The sequence below is a fragment of the Cervus canadensis genome, chromosome 12, assembly GCF_019320065.1.
Source record: "Cervus canadensis isolate Bull #8, Minnesota chromosome 12, ASM1932006v1, whole genome shotgun sequence".
In the NCBI taxonomy this organism is placed as follows: domain Eukaryota; kingdom Metazoa; phylum Chordata; class Mammalia; order Artiodactyla; family Cervidae; genus Cervus; species Cervus canadensis.
Window position 1 is genome coordinate 8,054,341 of NC_057397.1, and position 21,052 is coordinate 8,075,392.

At 58.3% G+C, this 21,052-nt stretch overlaps 1 protein-coding gene across 2 annotated transcripts in view; it reads right to left on the reverse strand.

The window, feature by feature from the left end:
• Window positions 1-4,588: 4,588 nt before the first annotated feature.
• SLC45A4 (solute carrier family 45 member 4) overlaps window positions 4,589-21,052 on the reverse strand; it is a 65,922-nt gene continuing 49,458 nt past the window's right edge. The window contains exons 4-10 of one of the 2 annotated variants that reach the window (XM_043483346.1): window positions 15,293-15,481; window positions 13,904-14,083; window positions 12,386-13,413; window positions 11,731-11,830; window positions 10,496-10,707; window positions 8,667-8,954; window positions 4,589-8,196 (exon numbers count right to left, since the gene is read on the reverse strand). In XM_043483346.1, the coding sequence (XP_043339281.1) occupies window positions 8,068-8,196; window positions 8,667-8,954; window positions 10,496-10,707; window positions 11,731-11,830; window positions 12,386-13,413; window positions 13,904-14,083; window positions 15,293-15,481 (2,126 nt within the window). In that variant the 3' untranslated portion in view covers window positions 4,589-8,067. Of the gene's footprint in view, window positions 9,024-10,495; window positions 10,708-11,730; window positions 11,831-12,385; window positions 13,414-13,903; window positions 14,084-15,292; window positions 15,482-21,052 lie in introns of both variants that reach the window. The other variant, XM_043483348.1, reaches the window with a different exon arrangement.

A 21,052-nucleotide genomic window follows, 5' to 3' on the forward strand; every position in this document is an offset into this window, starting at 1 on the left:
GTAGGTAAGGGGGCTGGGGGGGGAATGGGGTGGGAGGCTGGGCTTAGCAGAGGTAAGCTTTCATAGACAGAATGGATATACAAGGGCCGACTACAGCACAGGGAACTACAGTCAATATCCTATGATAAACTGTAATAGAAACTATAAAAATATGTATGCGTGTAACTCAGTCACTTTGCTGTGTGGCAGAAATTAACACATTATAAACCAACTGTACTTCAATTTTAAAAATATTAAAATATCTTTAAATGTGTTAAAATATCAAAATATCTTTGGTATAGACAAAGATTTTTTTTAAGAAACAATACAAAAAGTGCTAAATATAAAAGAAGAAATTAGTGTATTAGACTTCATCAAAATATGCCATTAAGTGAAAAGAGAAACCACAGATGAGGTGAAACTATTGACAGTGCTATGCGACAAAGACTTGCATCCAAAATAAATAAAGAGCTCCTACAAATCAATAAAAAGAAAAACAATTTAAAAAATGGGCAAAAGATTCTTCACTAAAGAAGGTATATCGATGGCCAGTTTGAAAAGAGGCTTAAAATCATGAGTCATCAGGAGTGTCAAACCACAGTGAAATAACACTTGTACACTTGAGAATGGCTAATGTTGTCTACGGCCATACCACCCTGAACGCGCCCGATCTCGTCTGATCTCGGAAGCTAAGCAGGGTCGGGCCTGGTTAGTACTTGGATGGGAGAATGGCTAATGTTAAAGATTCACAACAGCAAATAAAGATGAGGATATGGAGCAGATGGAGTGTCCATACACCACTGGATAGAAACAGCATAACCACTGAGCGAGCGGTCAGCTTCTTTTAGACACATACCCACCCTACAACTCCACAATGCCACACTTAGCTTTTTACCCAAGATAAAGCAGAACATATGTCTATGAACAGACATGAGAATCACCATAGCATCTTTATTTGTGATAGCCCTATGCTGGAAACACCCATCAGCTGGAGAATGGACGTGATATAGCTGCACAAGGGAATTCTATACAGCAGTAAAAAAAAAAAAAAAGGAATTGAACAGCCGTGTGTTTGACTCGCCAAAGCAGGCTGGGCAAAGTTGACACAAAGGCTGCTATTTCCATTCACACGAAGTTCAAACCAGACAAAAACAATCATGATAACTGAATTCATATCAGTGGGGATCGGGGGTAAGCTGGAAGGCATCAAGAAAGAATTATCTGAAGAAACCGTTTCATGCAGATTGAGTGTTAGTTACTCAGGTGTAGGCATATATCAGAATGTTCATAGAACATTGCACCTGTTCATGTCACTGTGTAAATTCACCCACTTAAAAAAAAAAAAATCACTACGGATTCTACAGATGTTAAAGAATTAGGGAATATTTTGAATTTGATGCCAGTAAATTTGGCATCAAACTTAGATGGAATGGAAAATTTATGTAAAAGATATAAACAACCATGACTAATTTAAGAAGAAATAGACACCTGAACAGACTTATTTACAATAAAGAAATTTAATCCATAATTTAAAAAGATGACAGGAAAAAAATGACAAAGAATTCACTGATAAATTCTTCCAAATATATAAGGAATAAATAATACAAATTTGATAATTCTTTTCCTGAAAACAGGAGAGTTGAATGCTTCCTATTGCATTTATAAGACTAACATTACCTTGCTACAAAAAACAGATATTACAAAGAAAAAAATACCAGTTCCCCTCTTAAACATTAAAATCTTTTTAAAAAGTTTAGAAAATAAAATCTAGCAATACATAAAGAGGACATTACCTTATCATTAAGGAAATTCACCACAGGAATGCAAAGTTGGCTTAATATTCAAGACCAATTGATGTAATTCACCATCTTAACAAATGCAAAAAGAGAAAACACAAGTTCATCTCAATAGATTCAGAAAGAATATCTGACATAATTCAATATCCATTCATGTTAAGAACTCTCAGCAAACTAGGAATAGAAGGAAACTTCTTCAACTGGATAAAGAGCAGCTAAAACCCACAAACATTGTGCTTAATGGTGAAGAGAGTGTTTTCACTCTGAAATCAGAAATAAGGCAGACTTCTTCCTCTTACAGATTGGGAGAAAATCTTTACGAAATATATGTCAGATAAAGGAATTCTATTCTGAGAAGTCAAAAGTAACAAGGAAAACAACCAAAAAATAGGACAAAAAACTAGGTTAGAGATTTCACCAAAGAAGATATATAAATTGCAAACACAGGAAAAGATGCTTAACATCCAAGGAAACACAGATGAAAACCACAAAGAGACAGCACTCCATACCCTTCCTTCCAGGATCCCTCATGGTTTACGGACCTCTGGAAGAACCCTGCCTTGTCTTTGAGTGTGTCTGTGTGTGTCTGTCATTTCTGAGCACCTGGGAAAGACACCATGTGCCCACTGTCTAGTATCTCAGAGCTCAGTTTCCTGATCTGAAAATTATACAGGGACTTCCTGGCGATCCAGTGATTAGGACTCTGTGCTTCTACTGCTGGGGTCACAGGTTTAATCCCCAGTGGGGGAATTAAGATCTCACATGCTGTGCTGTGCAGCCAAATATATATACAATTATTATATAATTACGTATGTATATAATTATGTAATATATATAATTATACAGTCTCTCAATTTTGTTGGCAGAACCAAGCATGTCAAAACAGAATGATGCAAAACGAACTGTCCAAAAACAACAACAAAAAAGAACTGTGCAAATGGGAAGTAGATAAAAGGTTTATAATTAATGCCAGTGAGTTCTCTGTACTGAGTTTGAAGCCAAATGTGAGATTTCCCACTAAGAATTCAACTCTTTTCACTAATAATTTTTTCTTCCCCTACTCCTAGGAAAATCCTAAGGCACACCTACCAGAAACACAAATTAGTGAATTTTTACAATGACAGATGAAGTACAGACAGACAGGTGATAATAGACAAGATGAACAAGATATAAATACAATTTTCTCTGATTTTCCAATAAAAATTAGAACAACACCCCCAAAACTTCTGTTCATATTGTTAAAGGAATGTAGTAGACCAATCCGTGCTAATAAGATGATCAAATAGTTTGCTAAACAAAAAATGTAGATTGCAAACTCTACGTGGGGTGGTTCAATTGTAAAACCCAAACAAAACATAGATTCTGCACTAACAGCGGTGGGACAGATGCCGAGGCTTGCGGGTTGAGGCGGGGTCCGGGGCCCTCGCTTCCGGTGACCTACCCCTCCAGCCTGCGCACCCTCCTGCCCGAGCCTGGCGCGTCCCCGGGGCAGGAGGCCGGGTGAGGATGTGCGGCACCGCCCCCGGCCCGCTCCCGTCTAGCCGGCCCTGCGCTCCCCGGGCGGACGCCAGAGGGCGCTGCCAACTCGCTCGGCCGCGAAGGGGACGAAGGCGGTGCCCGGACTCCAAGCTCCGCCCCGCAGGGAGCGCCCGCCTCTAGCGGCCGGCGCAGCCGCAGGAGGCGCGATGCGTGGTCCCCTCTAGTCCCCAGGAGCCCCTTGGTCCCTCCGACCGGGAGGTGTGCGCAGGGTCCGTCCGCGGGGCGCTCATGGCACAGCGCAGGACTAGGCCCCGGGGCCTGCCAGCCTCCATCCCCTTGATGACCGGGATAGACCGCCCTGATAGGCCCCTTGGTGACCGCACCCCCTCCCCGACGCGCGCGAGCCGACCCCTTTCTCCCTTCCCCCATCCTGGGGCCGGCTTCTGCTGGACCCCAATTAAGGGCAATCCTGCTCCCCACTAGCTAGCGGTAAAGAACCCACCTGCCAATGCAGGAGAAATGAGAGATGCAGGTTTGATCCCTGAGGTGGGAAGATCCCCTGGAGAAGGGAATGGCAAAACACTCGAGTCTTCTTAGCCTGGAGAATTCCATGGACAGAGGAGCCTGGTGAATTGCACAGGTCCAGAGGGTTACAAAGGGTCAGACACGACTGAGCGACTTAGTAAGCATGCACACTCTCCTCCCCGTGCAGGTCAAGCAGACTCTTTTGATCAAATCGACCCCTCCGGCATCACATCTCACCACCTGTGTGACCTCGGGCAAGCCCCTCCCCCTTCACTAAAGCCAATGCCCAGTCAGGGTGGCGGTGACTGGCAGCTGCCCGCAGCCCCAGCCAGGCTGTGGCACCCATCTCATGCCTGATGGCAGCCTGGCCCCTCTGTCTGGCGGGCGGTAACCAGGGTGGCACCCGAGTTCCCCTCTTTCCTAGAAGGCTCGCTTACCAGTAGTCAGGACCCCACCACCCACCCACCAGGACAGGCCTTGGGAAGGAAGGGGGATGTTTGCCCACATGGCCTGGGGCCCCAGCCCGGGGTCTGACCTAAAAAGGCTGGGCCAGGTCACTGGATGCTGGGTGAGCCTCATCTCCTGCTGGCTCAGCCTAAGCCCACATCTGAGTCAGGTGAGGCAGGGGTCCCGGGGGTGCTGGGGGCTCAGATATGGGCCCCAGGTTGGGAGCTGGGAGGGCCTCTGAGCACCACCCCAGGAGCCCACACCCACGGGCAGGCCCTCCCCGCAATGGGCCCTCAGGCTCCAGGGAGGCAGGGGCGAAGGTAGGGGCTCTGGGGACCTGGCAGACACACACCCACACTGGATCTGGCAGGGAAAGGTTTATTAAGCTTCAGCCACAGAGTAACAGAGCGCAACAGACGCGGGGAGCCCGGTCTCCACCGGGAGGTGAGCGCGTTACAGACAGGACCTTGTGTGCGGGGAGGGGCAGACAGCGCCATGCAGCCACAGCCCCTGGAGCAGCCGGGAGAGCGGGGGTTCGGCGCTCAGGTACACACACCAGGCTGCGTGTGCCCACCTGATACAAAATTCAGTAATGTGCGGTATTACTCTTTATAATCCCTTTTCCTCATAAAACGTTATGTGTTTAACACACACTTATATCACTGCTAAAATCAGCAAGAGCTATTATAGTGCTCCAACTTAATAAGTTGATAAAAAAATGTTGTCCTGTGGCCAGTTCACAATGGAACTAAATAAGTCCTGTTCCGAGACACCTGGGGAGTTCAAGAGGCATTTCCAATAATCGGGTCATTCCGCCACCGAGACACAGTCCTGGCCCACAGCACATGGAGCCTTGCCCCTGGCCCCCCGGGGACAGGCTGGGTGAGGGGCCAGGATGGCGGGGGCCGGCTCCCCAGGAGGAGGTAGTGATGGAGGCCCCGACGTGCTGCGTGCTGAGGGCCACACTGAGTGGACACCATGCCCCAGGCAGCTGCGCTCAGGAAGTGGCCCCGGGCAGCCCCGGCAGGCCGGCCTGAGCCCCCAGGCCCGGAAGCAGGCAGAAGACGGATGGAGAGTCAGAAGCAGCTGCTTGCAGATGTAGCGTGAACAGTCGCGCGTCTGTCACCAGGAGCAACATTCCTGGGAGGGTCCTCGCCTGTGCTCGGGGCGGGGGTGGCCAAAGGTAGACGGAGGCTCAGGTGTGAGCCCAACAGCTCGAAGGTACTCTAAGTCCAGTCAATGTGGTGTTTGACAAACTCACTCCGAGTGGCTGTCTCTGGCGCTGGTGGCTCACACCCTCGGCCACAGGAGGGAACGGCTGGGACCTTCTGGAGTGTTCTTCAGACACACCACACAGGCAGTCCCTTCAGAGGCTTGACTTTGGGGTTCTGGGGGGCAGACAGCTACTTCTCCACACACTCTTACGCCTTTAAGAAACACACCTGAGGACTATTTGGAGCCAATGACCTTCTTGGCCCAGCCATTGCTTGCCCCCCACAAGGGGCAGTGGGGAGTGGCACCCTGCTGCCAGCCCTCCACTCCCCGCCCAGAAACAGCGCCAATGTTGACTGTCGGCAGAATGGGGACAGGGTGCTCCTTGTCTTCACTGACTTTTTAGGGAACCAAAGACGCAGATCAGATCCACGCCACCCTATCTGGGTAGTCCATCGATATGACCTGGCAACCAGCCAAATCCCTACCAAGCCCTCTGCTCACAGCACCCAGCCCTGACCGGTACCCACGATGCCCAGGGCCCACGAGGCCAACTCCAGGCTCGACTCTGGCATCGGCTACCCGGCCAGCCTACCCCGTGGGTGGCACAAACCACTGGTCACCTTGGCTGGAGCACCAGAGGACCTTTCAAGCGAGGGGACCACAGCCACGCTCCTTGGAGTGGTCTGCCGGTGGCCCCCACTGCTATCTGAGGTACAGCATTAGGAACCAACCACAGCCCCCAGCCACGGCCGGCCACCACCGCGCGGACAGCCCGCTCTGCTTTTCTCAAGACACAAGGTGACGCCAGAGCCTCGGGTCAGTGCAACCTGGGAATAACCTCGCTGCGGGAATGGGGCTGAGGCAAAAGCACTCACTCCACAATACCCCCATGCAAAGCTCACCCCCCGACGAGGACTGGAGGCTGGCTCCATGACCGCTCTCTCCTGACCTGGGCCGTGAGGCACCTGCCCTCCCAGGCCCACACGGTAAGACACACTCTGGGCACACACAGGCAGAAGGCTTGGCGGCCTGCAGGACTCGAGACGGCTGCACACGTACCCACTTCTGCGCCAGCCGCCGACAGAGGCCTTTCCCCAGCGGGCCTCCGCCCCGAGCACGTTCCAGGGTTGTTCTTGTCCTTCCGTGTCTTTGCTGTTTTAGATCAGGTTTAAGGCTGGCATCCCCAGGGTGGTGGTCCTGCCACAAGCCCTGCTTGCTCCTACACATCAAGCCCCGGCCGGGCTGTGGACAGCATGGGCCTGGGAGGTGTGGCCCTTCCGGCTGGTTCATCTCAGAGCTTGACTTGGGCTTTCCCCCACACCCCTACATTCTCAGCTCACTGCCCCCCCGTTTTCTAGCTGTCAGGAGACCCCCTCGAGGAGCAGAGCAGCTAAGCAGAGGCTGCGATCTATAGTGTCACAGCAGGAGGACTTTCCATCCTAAAGCCACGAAGGCCATCGAACGGCATGAAAGGGACCTGCCGGGTACCTGCCGGGGGAGGCGCGCTTGGGAGTGGGAAGGACTTGCCCGCCTGGGCACAGGATCCCCAAGGCCCTTGTCCAGCCGTCATGCACGTTGAAAACGCTCCCGTTTCCCAGTCGGCTCTCCGTGACCCTGGGCTTCTGGGGGCAGACACGTGGCTTGTGGCTGCATCCACAACAGAGAGGCACCGCTGCTCCTCAGGGACAAACTGCAGCTGCAAAGTGCCGCCAGCGGCGGAGATGGGAGGGGACCAGAGGCCGGTCAAGTACACGAAGCGCGGCTGCTCCTCTCAACACACAGGAACTTCAAGTAGTTTATTTAAAAACTGCGTAGCTTCATCTTGAAATATATCTATCTATATATATATATATTTGCTTTAGAATGATCATATTGCAGCATGACTCTCATGCGTTTTAAAGTACTTTATTTAAAAACACATCGACTTGAGGCAGCGAAGAGTTACAGTCCTCTCACTTTATCCGGGCGATGTGTGGGAGGCCTCCCTCTTTCTCCTGAGATCAGCGGACTTAGACTGACCGTCCCAAAGAAGAAAAGCAGAAACTGCTTACTTAGAAAGAGATTGTGGTTTGAAAAGCATTTCCAAACAGCTGCAGCATGTGACGACTGTGCTTCCCTGGGGTGCAAGTTTGGTTCTGCGCTGAAACTAGAAACGCCGCGCTGAGCTGACCTGTGGGGCTGACCGTGCCCCTGTCCGAGACCCGCTTTCTTCACGGCGGGGCGGCCCTGACTCCGGCAGCCGGCGGGGGTGAGCAGGTGCAGAGGTCAGATGGGCATGGAGTGTCTAGCGTGTGGGCCTGGCGGCGGGCGTGGGTGGCAGTTCCACGCCGGGAGCTCTGCCCCGTGGTCCCCCGACAGATGGTTCAAAGACAAAGTGCAACGCAAAAGTCACAGCATCTCCCGGAGCTTCAGACAAGACGATGGGTGGGGTGGGCACAGATGTGGGCGGGCAGGGGGACGGCGCTGCCAGCTCCAGGGCTGCCCTCGGCGGGCGGTCCAGCTGGACCAGGCGGGTCTCCCCACCAGCGTCCCGGGGGCCCAGCCTCCTCCTAGCTTTGGTGTCCCCGCTACTGCTGCCCGCCGCCCGGGTACAATGTGTCAAACAGGAAAGCAGGAGATGTGTTCTTCAAGAAAACCACAGTTTTGGAAAATAAAGACAAAAATTTTTTTTTCTAAAATAATCATAGAGAAAAGTACTCTCCAATAGCTGCAGCACCAACAAAATGTGACGCGATCTGACAGAACGTCCAAATACCTGTAGGCATCCACAGGGAAAAAATGTGATAGAAAGTGTTTTAGTCACTGACTACACGACCATTATCTGAAGACTTCAGATAAGATATAGCAAAATACATCAGATACTTTTTTGCTTTCAATTATAACTTTAGAAATGCAAAAATTTTTTTTTCTAAATTGCTTCTCTAGAAGGTAAATCTGCTTTATAATTTTAAAACATGCAGAATAATATACCTGCAGAACAAAAGGGACAGTTGAAATTAAAAGATCTTTTTTTGATTAAAAAAATGATTCTTTTTAATTGTGGAAAAAGTAATTAATAAGGTGTTTTTGCCTATTGGCACAAACCTACCCTACAGCTACTGAGCCTCCACCAGGGTCGGTGAAGGGTTTTGGTGCACGCGGCCGCCAAGGCCACGGCAGCCAGGCTGCTGGGCGCCACCCCCGCCTCCCCGCCGCCCTGGAATGTGTGTGCGGTGCAGCTCAGACCATCGACTCGGTCTCGACGAGCCCCTGCGGGCCCTCCTTCCGGGACAGCTTCAGCACCATGGGCTTCTCAGCACTGCCGCTCGCGCCTTCACCCAGCGGCTGGGAAGACAGGCCCTTCTGCTCTTCCTTGGCCTCTTCGGACACCTCTGGATAGATGACCAGGAAGGCGGCTGTCAGGAAGCCCAGGAAAGAGCCCACAGAGGCCACCATGGGGATGACACGCACGGTCCCCACTGCGTCGACCACGCTGCCCAGGGCGGAGGCCACCAGAATCTGGGAGATGTAGACCTGGCAGGAGAGGATGGCGCAGTCGATGCCGAAGCCACGCCTGGACGCCCCGGGGCTGTGATGCACGTACTGCAAGAGAGGCGGGCACGGCGTGAGGGCAGGGCCAAGCCGCGCTGGCGTCCCTGGGGTCTGGGCAGACCTGCCTTCCCTCAGAGGCTGCACACCTGCTCACCTGGCTCTCCCCACACCCCCTATTTATACTGAACACGGTACTGGGGGTTCCAGCCACTGCAGGAAGGCAAGGAAAATAAATAAAACCTCTAAGCATTAGAAAGGAAGAGATGAAACTCATTACCAATGGAGGATGTGACTGTGTGTGCAGAAAGCCTGGAAGAATCTATAAATATGCTATGACAATTAATACAATATATATTTAGGGAATATTAAAAAGGCTCAATACTATAAAGTTTTAACTCTCTCCAAATTGATGCATATAATCAATGTGTTTCTAATTAAAAAAAAAAGTCCAGAAGCTGATTCTAACATTTAAGTAAAAAGGAAATGGTCAAGAGTAACCAAGTAACAGTGTTGAAGAACCAAGTTGGAGAACTTAACACTACCAGGTTTCATTCAGGTCTTCGTGTAAAACTACTGAAGACAGTGTAGCCACTGTGAGCGGACAGACAGCCATGGAAGAGAAGAGAGATCCCCCAGCGGTGACCATGGCTCGGCTGTGTGTGTGTGTGTGTGTGTGTGTGTGTCACCCCCAGCAGGTGACCATGGCTCGGCAGTGTGTGTGTGTGTGACCCCCCAGCGGTGTGACCAGCGTTTGACCAGGCTCGGCTGTGTGTGTGTGTGTGTGTGTGTTGTCGTGACCCAGCGTGACATGGCTTGGCTTGTGTGGTTGGTGTGGTGTTGTCACCCCAGGCGGTGACCATGGCTCGCAGTGTGTGTGTGGTGTGGATTGTGTGTGTGTGTCACCCCAGCGGTTTGACCATGGCTCGGCGTGTAGTCGTGTGTGTGTCACCCCCAGCGTGAGCATGGCTCGGCTTGTGTGTGTGTGTGTGTGGTCACCCCAAGCGGCTGACCCATGGCTCGGTCAGTCTGTGTGTGGTGGTGTCACCCCTCAGCGTGACCATGGCTCGCAGTGTTTGTGTTGTGTTGTGTGTGTGTGTGTACCCCCAGCAGTGACCATGGCTCGGCTGTGGTGTGTGTGTGTGTGTGTAATGTGTGTTGTGTGTGTGTTGCACCCCCACGTTGACCATGCTCGGCGTGTGTGTGTGGGTGGTGTGTGTCACCCCCAGCGGTGACCATGGCTCGGCTGTGTGTGTGTGTGTGTGTGTGTGTGTGTGTGTGTCACCCCCAGCGGTGACCATGGCTCAGCAGTGTGTGTGTGGGGGGGGGGGGGGCGCACCGGGTCCCGTGACCACCCTCACTTGGGGCGCTGTAGAGTTCTGACTGCCCTTAGACCACACACACACACTCCTCCCAGGCAGACCACAGGCCGAGGGCGCGGGAGCAAGGGAGGACGTGGGCGAGAACGCCCCCGTGGGGAGGGCCCGCGGGAGCCCGAGCCGCCGCAGCGGCCGCCCGCCCCGCACCTCTCGCAGGTCGTGGTACTGCCCGAGCAGGGCGTAGGGGCAGTAGGAGACGCTCATGGAGACGACGCCCATCGTGCTGATCATGCTCATGGCCACGTAGACGTTGGCGAACACGGCCATCACGGCCGTGCCGACGGAGAAGCCCAGCGTGCCCAGCACGTAGATGGCCCTGATGCTCAGGTCGTAGTTGTCCAGGCACTTCTGTAGCAGGGCTGCAGAGAGGGGCCGCACGGTGATCGGAAGGCACAGGCCTGCTCGCGCCCCTACCCCCGCTGCACTCAGCCTGGCTCAGGAACAGGGATGGGACGCCCCTGTCTTTCGCCCCCCAGCCGCCACGCACAGCCCCTGGATGGACCCCCAGCTCACCGTGCCCCAGTCCACTGCCAGGGGCGCCACACCTCAAAAGGAGGTCGCCCCTCGTGGTTCCAGACCTGTAGCCCAGTTCTGTCCTGCAGCCCCGGGGGGACTCCCTGCCTTGCAGGGCCAGGCCTTCCATCCTTCCGCCAGTCCAGGCCCACTCTGGCCTTGGGCCCTGCCCTGCCTCGGGGACTGAGTTGTGGCTGGTCTTCCTCACGAGGCTCTGCCCCTCTGAGTCAGGCTTTCTCACCCAGCCCTCCCGAGGAGCCCTTTAGTAGAGCAGACAGCACTGTGACCATCAGGCTGGCTGGCTGCTGCCAGTGGCCGTTATCCTGTCATCCTCAGGTAGAGACTGGGCAGGGGCCGGGCCAGGATCAGCCGGAGGCCCGTAACTGCGGCTCTGCCCCGCTCCCGGAAGGCGTGCCTGCAAGCCGCTGCTGAGCCTGAAGCCTGTCACTCCCACCCTCTGTCCTCAAGGACACAGTGGACCCCAAGGAAGGCCACTTATCTCCTCCAGCCACCCCGACCTCCGGCAGACCCCCGACACACTGCGTGCACTGAGGCAGGACCCGGGATGCCCGCCCTCCCGGCTCAGAGTACAGCTCCTGCAGCGCCGCCATCGCCCTGAGCCCTGGCAGGCCCTCCCCGGGAGCCAGCAGGCGTCTGCACAAGAGCAGCTGAGGGGCCACAGCACTGCCGTCCCAGCAGCAGCGCTGCCGGCTCCGCCTCAAGACGGCGATGAACGTGACACGGCTGCTGTCCCCGAGGGCCGGTCCCGCTGGGGCTGGGCCTGTGGCCCATGGAGCAGGACGCCTGTCAGTCCTTCTGGTCACGGAGCGCGTCCAGGTGCTCGGCTCACCTGGCTGGGGGCCGCTTACCTGAGCAGGTGGCACCAGTGGCCGCGTAGATGACCAGGCCCCAGCAGCCCATTTTCACGCCCGCACTGTAGGCCTGCCACTCCGTCGAGTTGGACAAAGCCTGTTCCAGACACAAGACGAGGGTTCAGGGGGTGGGGCTGGCGTGCTGCGCCTCCAGGAGAAGGGGTCGCTTACGCCAAAATCACTGACACGTCTCAACTGCGGCAGCGTCGGGAGGAGCAGCAGCCTCAGCCTGGCAGCCCGCGCGGGGCGGGGAGGCCTCAGCCTGGTGGGCCGTGTGGGGCAGGGAGGCCTGAGCCGTGACCACCTTGGACCTCCTGGTGCCTCTCTGGGCCACACGAGCAGAGCTGTGAGCCCGCAGATGCCCTGGGGCCCAGAAGCCACACCCACATGGCCTGGACACCGGCAACAACAGAAAACTGCTTCAGCCTGCAGGTTCTGGGGCCATCTGTGTGTGGTGGGAGCCGGCCTGCCTGCCTCCAGCTCCCTGGCGTTCCCACACTTCCAAAGTTGGGGGGGGGGTGCTCAGCACGGACCCAGGCCCGGATGCCCTCACACTCATACACCAGGACCCCTGACCACGTTCTCAACAGGGGTGCACCCGGGCCGGCTGTCACTGCTCCCTCCCACGAGGCAGGGGGTCCCGGGTGCTCACCTTGGGGTCCCCCTCGAAGATGACCTGGCCCATGAAGTCGGTGTAGAACACGGCCTCGGCGATGACGGAGAACCAGGTGAGCAGGTGGCAGAGGCAGAGGCGCACCAGCTCGGGGGGCATCTTCAGCATGGACAGCCAGAGCAGCCGCACGGTGGTCTCGCCCTCGCCCTCCTCGCTCTCCGAGTCCCCGCTGGACGTGGTGGCCCCGCTCTGGTGGCGGTGGCGGTGCTGCCGCGGCCGCGCCTGCAGGTCGTACAGGTCGCTCATGCTGCGTGAAGGCTTGATGAGCACCACGGCGTTGGCGCGCCGGTGGCGGTAGCGGTGGGAGCCGATCTTGCCGTAGTAGGAGAAGGTGCTGGAGGCCTGCCGGCGGAACACGTGCCGGCGCCGGCGGGCAGGGCCCACCGTGGCGGGGGCCTTCAGGGCCGCCCGGCTGTAGCTCCCTGGGCCGTCCCACAGCCCCGCGCCGCCCCCGTTCGGGAGCCTGGACGCGCTCAGGGGGTCCTCCAGCAGGGTCTCATCCTCGCCAGCGGGTGTGTGGAGTGGCGGGGGCTGGCGGGGCGGCTGGGCGGGGGCGCACTCCTGGCCGGTGCTGCAGGGGGTGCCGGGGCGGGAGGCGTCATGGAAGATGGAGGGCTCGATGTCCTGCAGGAAGAGCTTGGGCTCCAGGCCCAGCGCGGCCTCACGCACGTGCAGCACCGAGTCGCTCTTGCTGCGCACCAGGCCCTCGTCCAGGAAGTCCAGGGCCAGCTCGTGCTCCGACTGTACCTCGTCCGGGAACAGGGCGCCGCCGTCCAGCACACACGCGCGGGGGCCGGGGGCCGGCGTGCCGGTCGGGTCCCCGCTGCGCTCCTGCTGGGGGCTGTACTGCTCCTCCTCGATGCTGGACAGATGCAGGGCCACGGACACCGTGAAGATGATGGCCGCGAAGAAGAATAGCACCTGGTTCTGTGTCCGGAACCAGGAGCCCAGGAAGGTCTGGGTCCAGTCCAGCCCGCCCAGCACGTAGCCGACGGCCCCGCCGAGGCCTGGGGACAGGAGGGGACAGCGCAAGCGTGAGCAGAGGAGGGGGATGGGCCGCGGGGCGGGGAGCCCAGACAGGTGTTCACAACTCCCCCCGAGGGGGGCTCCAGGGTCACTCAGAGAGAGAAAGCAGGAGGAGCAGGGACGAGGCGACCGCTGAGCCCAGGTTTGGAATCCTGACCCGACAGCTTCCTGCTTCCTGAGTTAGGAGGGAAACGGGCGGCCGCTCCGGGACTCTCTCCCCACTGGCCGCCATCCCCAAAGCTCAGGAGCCCACGTTCCCATCCAATGGGAACACTGCCCGAATGGAGGAGGAGGCCAGCATGCTAGCATAGCACACCCCCACCTCAGACCAGGCACTTGGCCCTGCCGGGTCCCTGCTCGCTGCCTCACCCACCGGGGTCCACGTGAAGCCGCCTCCCCCCAGACCCGAGGCTCTCAGACAAGCGGGTAAGGCCGGGGGGTGGGGCTCAGAGCTGGGCAGGGCCCGCTCACCAGCAGAGAAGGCGTGGATGTTGAGGGCCATGTCCTGCTCCTCACTGTCCACCACGTCCAGCAGGTATGCACGGATGGGCCCCTCTGTGGCATCAGCGCTGAAATCCAGGACCACCACCCCCAGCACAGTGAGCACGATGCCGATGGGCTGCCGGGTCGGGACATCGCCGAGGGCCAGGCCTGCCGGGGCACCGAGGAACAGCAGCTCAGTGCCCGCTGCGGCCGTCTCGGGGGGCTCTGTGCTCCTGGGCACAGCCTCTCCACACAGGAGGCGGGCTTCGTTTCTCCCGCCGCTCTGAAGCGGGTTATAAGCCGTAATCACACACCTGCCTCGGGTGAGTCTGCCCCTGAACCCGGAGACCAGCCTGCTGCCTGAAGGCTGAGTTGCTGCTGGCCGTACTGGACGAGGAGCACTCTGGGCACAGAGGTGCTGGGGAGCCTGGGGCACCCCCCAACTCTGCAGGTGGGGGTTCCCAGACAGCCCCGCCCCACAAGGGCCAGGACAGGGGCTTCTGGCCAGGAGGGACATGGCTCCAGGCTGGGGGCGCCAAGTACTGTGTGTGGGCCACAGTGGGCTGGGGCTACCCCACAGACAGGTCCCTGTGGAGGCCAGCTTCCCTCTGAACCGAGCCTGCAGGTGCCTGGAGGGCAGCTCCCTGTGGACTCCTGACAGCCAGCTTTGGGGGGGGCGGTGCACAGCTCAGGGAGGCCCCTCTTGCACCCCCTCCAAGTCTGGGACTGCGCCACCCTGCCAGCCCGCGTGGGCCCTGGAGGAGCTGAGTGAGGCTCTGGGGCACACGGAACTCTTCAGCCGTCTCCCTTCCTGAGCCTCCCAGCGTCCGTGACCGCCCGAGGACCGACATGGACGCGGGCAAGTTCACCTGCGTCAGGACACAGGTTAAACTTCTGTCTTAGAAAGCTGTCACCAGAAAACAAGACTTTTGCTTTTTCACATTTCTGACGGGTACTCTCAAGACAAAAGGTATTTTCCCACAAATAGCTGCTTTAACTGAAAACAAAACAACAACAGAAAGAAGCAAAACAAACCCCCGAATATGTGAACCAAAAAAACAAGCAGCAAACTAGGTCTGGACATTTTCAATACCAAGTCTGAGAAAAGGAGAAAAAAAAAAAGATAATTTCTGAAATAATGCTGGAAACAGGACGTGGTGTCAGATATGCATTAAAAACAAATGGGTCACAACAGGAAGCGCTCCCTGAGAACAGGTTCCCATGGTGTTCCCACGTGGGGCCCACGGCCCGGCCACCGCCCGGGGACCAAGGACGCCTGCCAGCGGCCCCGGCCAGGACCAGCGGTCTGGGCTCCTCACACCTGCATGCCCGGTGCAGCCCGGCTCCATGCCCCCGCACCCAGGGCAGGACACTCACCGATGGCAGAGCCGTTGAGGAACAGCGCCACTCCGAAGAGCACGCCCACGCAGAGTGCCAGGATGAAAGGCCGCCGGCGGCCCCAGCTCAGGGTGCAGCGGTCGCTCGCGGAGCCGATGAGGGGAGTGAAGATGAGGCCGAGGATGGGGCTCAGGAACCAGGTGAGGCTGTAGTACTGCTCCGGGAGGCCTGCAACACACACCACCATCACCCTTGGGCAGGCGGGCGGCTGGCAGCACGCGCCACGCACACACACCCACCAGCTGGAGACCCCTCAGGCAGGCACCCCTCTGCAAGGCCAGGAGTCTGAAACCAACCAAAGCCCACCTGGGAAGCATCAAATGGCCCGAGGCCAGACCTGGGCCATGGAGCCGGGCCCCTAGGGTGCACAGGGCCTTCGGAGCAGCACCCAGATCCAGCGGGCCCGGGCCGCCGTGCACGCGTGGAGGACGTGGTGTCAGCCCCTCGCAGCAGGCCCTGGGCGGGGGAGGGGGCGGCAGAGCAGGGCCTTGGAGCAGCACCCAGACCCAGCGGGCCCGGGCCGCCATGCACGCGTGGAGGACGTGGTGTCAGCCCCATGCAGCAGGCCCCTGTGGGGGCAGTGGCATGAGGGTGAGGCCCTCTCGCTCCACTGGCGCTGACTGGGCCTGGGGTCTCTGCTCAATGCCACCCTCAGGGACTAGGCCCCCATCAGCCCAGAACATGGCATACGGCAGGGGGCTGCAGCTTTAGAGACTAGAGGACCCATGATCCTGGGACCCTGGGCCTCACTGGCCAAAATCTATCACCAGGGCCCTGCAGCACTGATGCGCTAAACAGCCCCAGCAGTGGGCTTCCAAGTGGCTATTGAGGGCGATGAGAGGGGACACCTCCGTGCATGTCCAGCTGGAGCCAGGGGGTCGGTTCTGGTGCCTAACCTTCCCACCTGCACAGAGGTAGGGATGACCATGCCCGTTTCACAGACGGGCAGTCTGAAGCTCCGAGGTCAGGTGATCTGCCCCGTGTGGACAGAGCACGAAAGCAGGAGCCCCAGCATTTAAACCTAGGGCTGCCTGGTTCCCACATGTAAGCACGGACCCTCCCTGGCCCCGCCCTCCACTCTGTCGCCGGGTGATACAACCCTGAGGCCCGCCATCCCTGGGACAGAGACAGGTCTGGCCCGCTCACGCCCAGGATGCACCCAGCTGCATCCCGCACACTCTGCGGGTTCCATTCATGCCACAGCCACAGCGGGGAAGCAGCCTCCGCTGGAGGGGCCAGGTGGTGGTTGCCCTTTGGCGGGGGACGGACGGGGGCTTCAGGCTGGGATGTTTTGACCTTGACCTGGACAGGGGTCCCTGGGGACAGCTCACCCCGCTAGGGGACGCGGGTCATGCACTTCTGTGTGTCAACTTCAGTGAAGAGCTGACTTAAAAAAAAATACAAGGTGCTCTGGCACGCCAGCGACTCGGTCAGCGAATGTTTTACACCGCCAAGGGCGCTGAGGAACGGAATATTGTGCTGAACTACCAAGAAAAATAAACTGTGTAGGAGGAGGAAATCATTTTCAAAGGAGGAGGGAAGCACCTTTCAAAACCGTTGCTAGTGTGCCCATTAAAATATTGACGCATTCAGCCCAGAGTTCAAGGTGTTGGCCTCGACCTTTCCAGAACCTTAGGTAGGGTGAACTTCGCTCCTGCTTCTAAGTCGGTAGGATGAGCTGCTGGTTCAGGAGATGGGGAGCCTGCTGAGAGTGCTCCACTGACGCGCTGGGGTCTCCATGGCGGGCCTGGCTCCTTGACGCTCAGTGTCAGGGTCCAGCGCTGCCCACCCTCAAGAACGCGGTGTGGAGAGAGGGCTTCTCAGGAACGACTCCCTCCCTGAACCACTCCCAGGAGCCTGTGGTCGGCTTCAGAGACAAAGGAGAGCATCCTTTACCCCGGGGGACACAGTGTCTCTTGCTGGGCTTTTTCAATGTCACAACCTTACTACTGAACACTGACTAGCCTGGTGATGGGGCTGCGTGCAGGGCTGCAGCACGCACGCACACGCACACACACTCACACAGGCACGTGTGCACACGCCCGCCATCTCCCCTGGGGGCCTGGCTTTCCTGCTTCAGGCACCGGGAAGTGTTCCGGACTCCACACCTGCCGACTCTCACCTCCCTGCCGACTCTCACCTCCCTGCCCGGTTCCCGGCAGAACCCTGAGGGGAACACGCCCTGCGGCCCCGACAGGAACCGCCTGCCCACCTCTGCTCTAGACGCAGGGCAGTCCCGGTGTCGAGTCTGCCTTCCGGGTGTGTGTCAGTGCAGGAAGAGGGTGTCTCGCGGCTCTGACCCCAGGACACGGGCCCCTCACTCTGGAGCCGCCCCTCCCAGCCCGGGCGGTCCTCTGCCCCTCGGGTGAAGCTCCACGCGCACCTGAAATCCCCTGTATCAGGGTCAGCGCTGCCCCAGCCGACTCAGGCTTCCCGTCCCCTCCTTTTCACCCTCAACCCCCATGGATCACAGTATTTCTGCTCCGTCCACTCTCCCGAGTCTCCTCCTGCGGGTGTGCTCGGCCCCTGCTGCTGACAGCAGCTGTCGTGGGGCGACGCTGGGCCCACCGCTCCACTGCCTGCTTCCGGCTGCGCCTCCGGCCGGCTCTGTCCCTCTCGCGCCTGCCTTCCCTTGGTGACGCGAGTCCTCCTCCACATTCCATGGTGATCCGCACACTGGCGTTTCAGCTTTATTTGGCACGGCTGCTTCTAGAGGCTATTGCACATCACCTTCAGCCTGAGTGGAGACCGCTCCCCTCTGGTGAGACCCCGGCGCCTGTATGTGCCCGTCCACCCCAGGTCCGTCTATGCTGAAGCGGCACACACGTTACGTCTGTAGACAGGATGAACCTGGGCTGTGCAGGGAGCTCTGAACAGTCACTCATTCTAAAGGAACCAAGATGAAACTGTCTTTCTTCTTACCATCCCCATACCCTTCTTTCCTTCCTCCTCGGGATCCTGGGGTCACGGGGTATCACTTCCCTTTGGCCTGAAGAACTGCCTTCAGCTTCTTCAGCATTTCCTAGAGGTCTGCTGATGACAGTTGACCGCAGTTCTCCTCCTTTTGTCCCTCAGGGGTATTTCTGCCACGTGCAGGACTCTGGGTCAACGCCTCTGCGGCGAGCTGTGCTCGGTGTGACGTCTGTGCAAGGCGGTCTCTGGGAGCAGGGCTCGTGGGGGCCCGTGCTCTCTCTGTGGGCACGTCCATCCCCTCAGACGCGGGCCTGTGGGGCAGCACGGGGCTGTGGGGCTTCAGAGACATAACCTGGGGAGCTCTGTCAACCCTTTCTGAAAGGGGTCACGCAACTGACAGCAAATCTCGGGAAGTTGTCAAGCTGGGTGCTGCTCAGCAATTCACCCCAAATCTGCGTCCTGCTCACCCAGGGAAACCACCGTCACGCGGCATCGGCCGCCCACAGCCCTGGCCCCGCAGGAGTGGCCGTGGGTGTGCACAGACTGCCTGCCTGGCAGGTTCCCAGGGCCTGAGCAGGGCCTGCCGGCTCATGACCCAAGGGGCCGGGGGAAACCACCCGGAGTCAGCGCCCCCAGCCCCGCCACCGCTTGGCTCCGCCAGCACCACCTTGGGCCCGTCCCGCAGCTGCCGTGGCGGCTGGCCTGCGTCTCCTCTGGCGAGGCTGTCACTGTCGCCCCCCTCCCCACCTCCCGTCCCCCTCCACCCACGGCAGCCTGGAACCCCCTTCAGCTCCCCCAAAACTGCCCTCGCAGGTCACCAGGCTGCCTGCCTGCCAGTCCAGCCGGCCCGCATTCAGAAGGCTTGGCCGAAGCCCCATGAGGGCAGAGCGCGCTGGCACACGCACCAGCTCCCCTGGCTCAACGCTCCAGGGCCCTCCCCCTGCACCCCCATCTCCTCCTCATCCTGCACGGGACCCCCCGACCAACGCCAGGGAGGCCTCCGCGCAGAGACGGCTGGGCCAGGAGCTGGTCAGGCTGCAGAGCCCGGGGGGCTGCCTGGACCGTCGGTGGGGTCCGTCTCTGTGCTTTGTCCCCAGTTCTCCTGAAAGTCACAGCGGGGGTGTGAGCCCCCCATCAGCTGAGCGGTCAGGCATTGGGGAGGGCCGGGGGCACCCAGTGCTGACCACAGCAGGGACATGTCTTCGTTTAAACATGGGAGCGACAAAGATGAACGCTTCCCATCACGTCCCCGGGGCAGCGACGAGCCTGAGAACACAGCCCCGGGCCGGCCCCCGTCTGTCCCCAGCACGGCTGCCGCTGGGACGGCCCGGACGTGGCATTTCCCAGCAAGGCTCTAAACACACACAGCACCGGTGCGTAGTAAATAATTTTTGTTTTCTTCCAGGCAAAACTGAACAACAATGGTGGGACCAGGAAGGCTGCCGGTTCACAGGAAACGCCGGGGGCGTCGCAGCTCGCCGAGGGCTGAGTGAGGTCACGGGCGACTGCGGCCACGCTCGGTCACGCGCGGCCTCCCATTCAACACAGTCGCTTTTTTGATAAACTGGTCCTTCTGGGGGGAGGGGGCCAAGGTACCGGGAAAGCGGCCTATAAATTGTTTAACAAAAGATCTGAAATGGGAATAGGAACTTCATTCTTTCTCTCAATAGACAAAGCCTTCCTCATCAAGATACGCTTGTATTGTCAGACAAAAACTTCACGATAACACCAAAGCCGTGAGAACCAGCTCTCCGTGGGAACTGCTCAGAAGCCTGGGGTGACCTTGGAAGGGTCTAACCAGCCCCGTGGGGAGCCATCACCAAGTGGCCCCAGTGAGGGGCACAGGTGTGAAAGAGCAGCGGTTCTGCCTCCACACACACACACACACACACACACACACACGAGACCCCGGGCACAGGCCGGAGGCAGGGTCCTGGGGAAAGCGGCCCGCGCCCCGGACCCCCGAGCCAGGAGGGTCTGCACTGGGCAGCAGGCAACACCTCCTCCAGCTGGAGGGAGGACCACAGAGCTGCAAGGAGCCTCCTAGAGTCCCAGGGGGGCAGGGAGAAAGAGGAGGACGAAGGAGGAAAACTAGCTCAGGTGCCTCTTCTGGGGCCTCTCCCTTGGGACAGCAAGCCCTGGGGTCTCCAGGTGTGACAGGCTGGGCCCCGAGAGCCCAGAGCTGAACGAGACGTCCCTGATCACAGCGTGGAAGGGCTGGGACAGGTGCCTGAAGGTGCAGAGCCCAGAGCCCGGGCCACGGTGGGCCAGTCCCATCAGTGCCGGGGGAGAGCCGTGTGACGTGGCCGCTTCTGTCCAGTTGGGGTGGACGTGCTCCCTGCGGGGGGACCGTGGTAAAGAAGGAGTTGTTCCAGAGGGAGGCGACCGCCTGGGAACAGCATGATTCAAACTTATTGAAGGCACGATTACTTAAGTAACGGAAGGTTCTGAACAGTCCTCTGGTAAAAATAAACATCCTCCAGCCCGTGTTGGCCCTGAGGCTGGGCCTAGTTCCCCAGGAATAGACTGGCAGCCCCACATGGGGGCTGCCCAACACCTGGCGGGGGCCCTGGTCCTCTGCTGGCCCAGGAGAGGCCTCCACAGCCCAGCAGGGTGCTCCTGGCCAGACAGGACTGGACACTGACCTCTGGAAAACCAGTGGGCACCCCTCTGGGGCCCCTGGGGCCCGGCTGTGGGGGCCTCTCCTCCGGGCAGCTCCCAGGAGCACGGTCCCCCACAGACAGGGGCACGGGCTGCTCTCTGCCACCCACCCATCCCAGCTCTGACACGGATACTGCACCAGGCCACAGTGCCCAGGTCACGGTG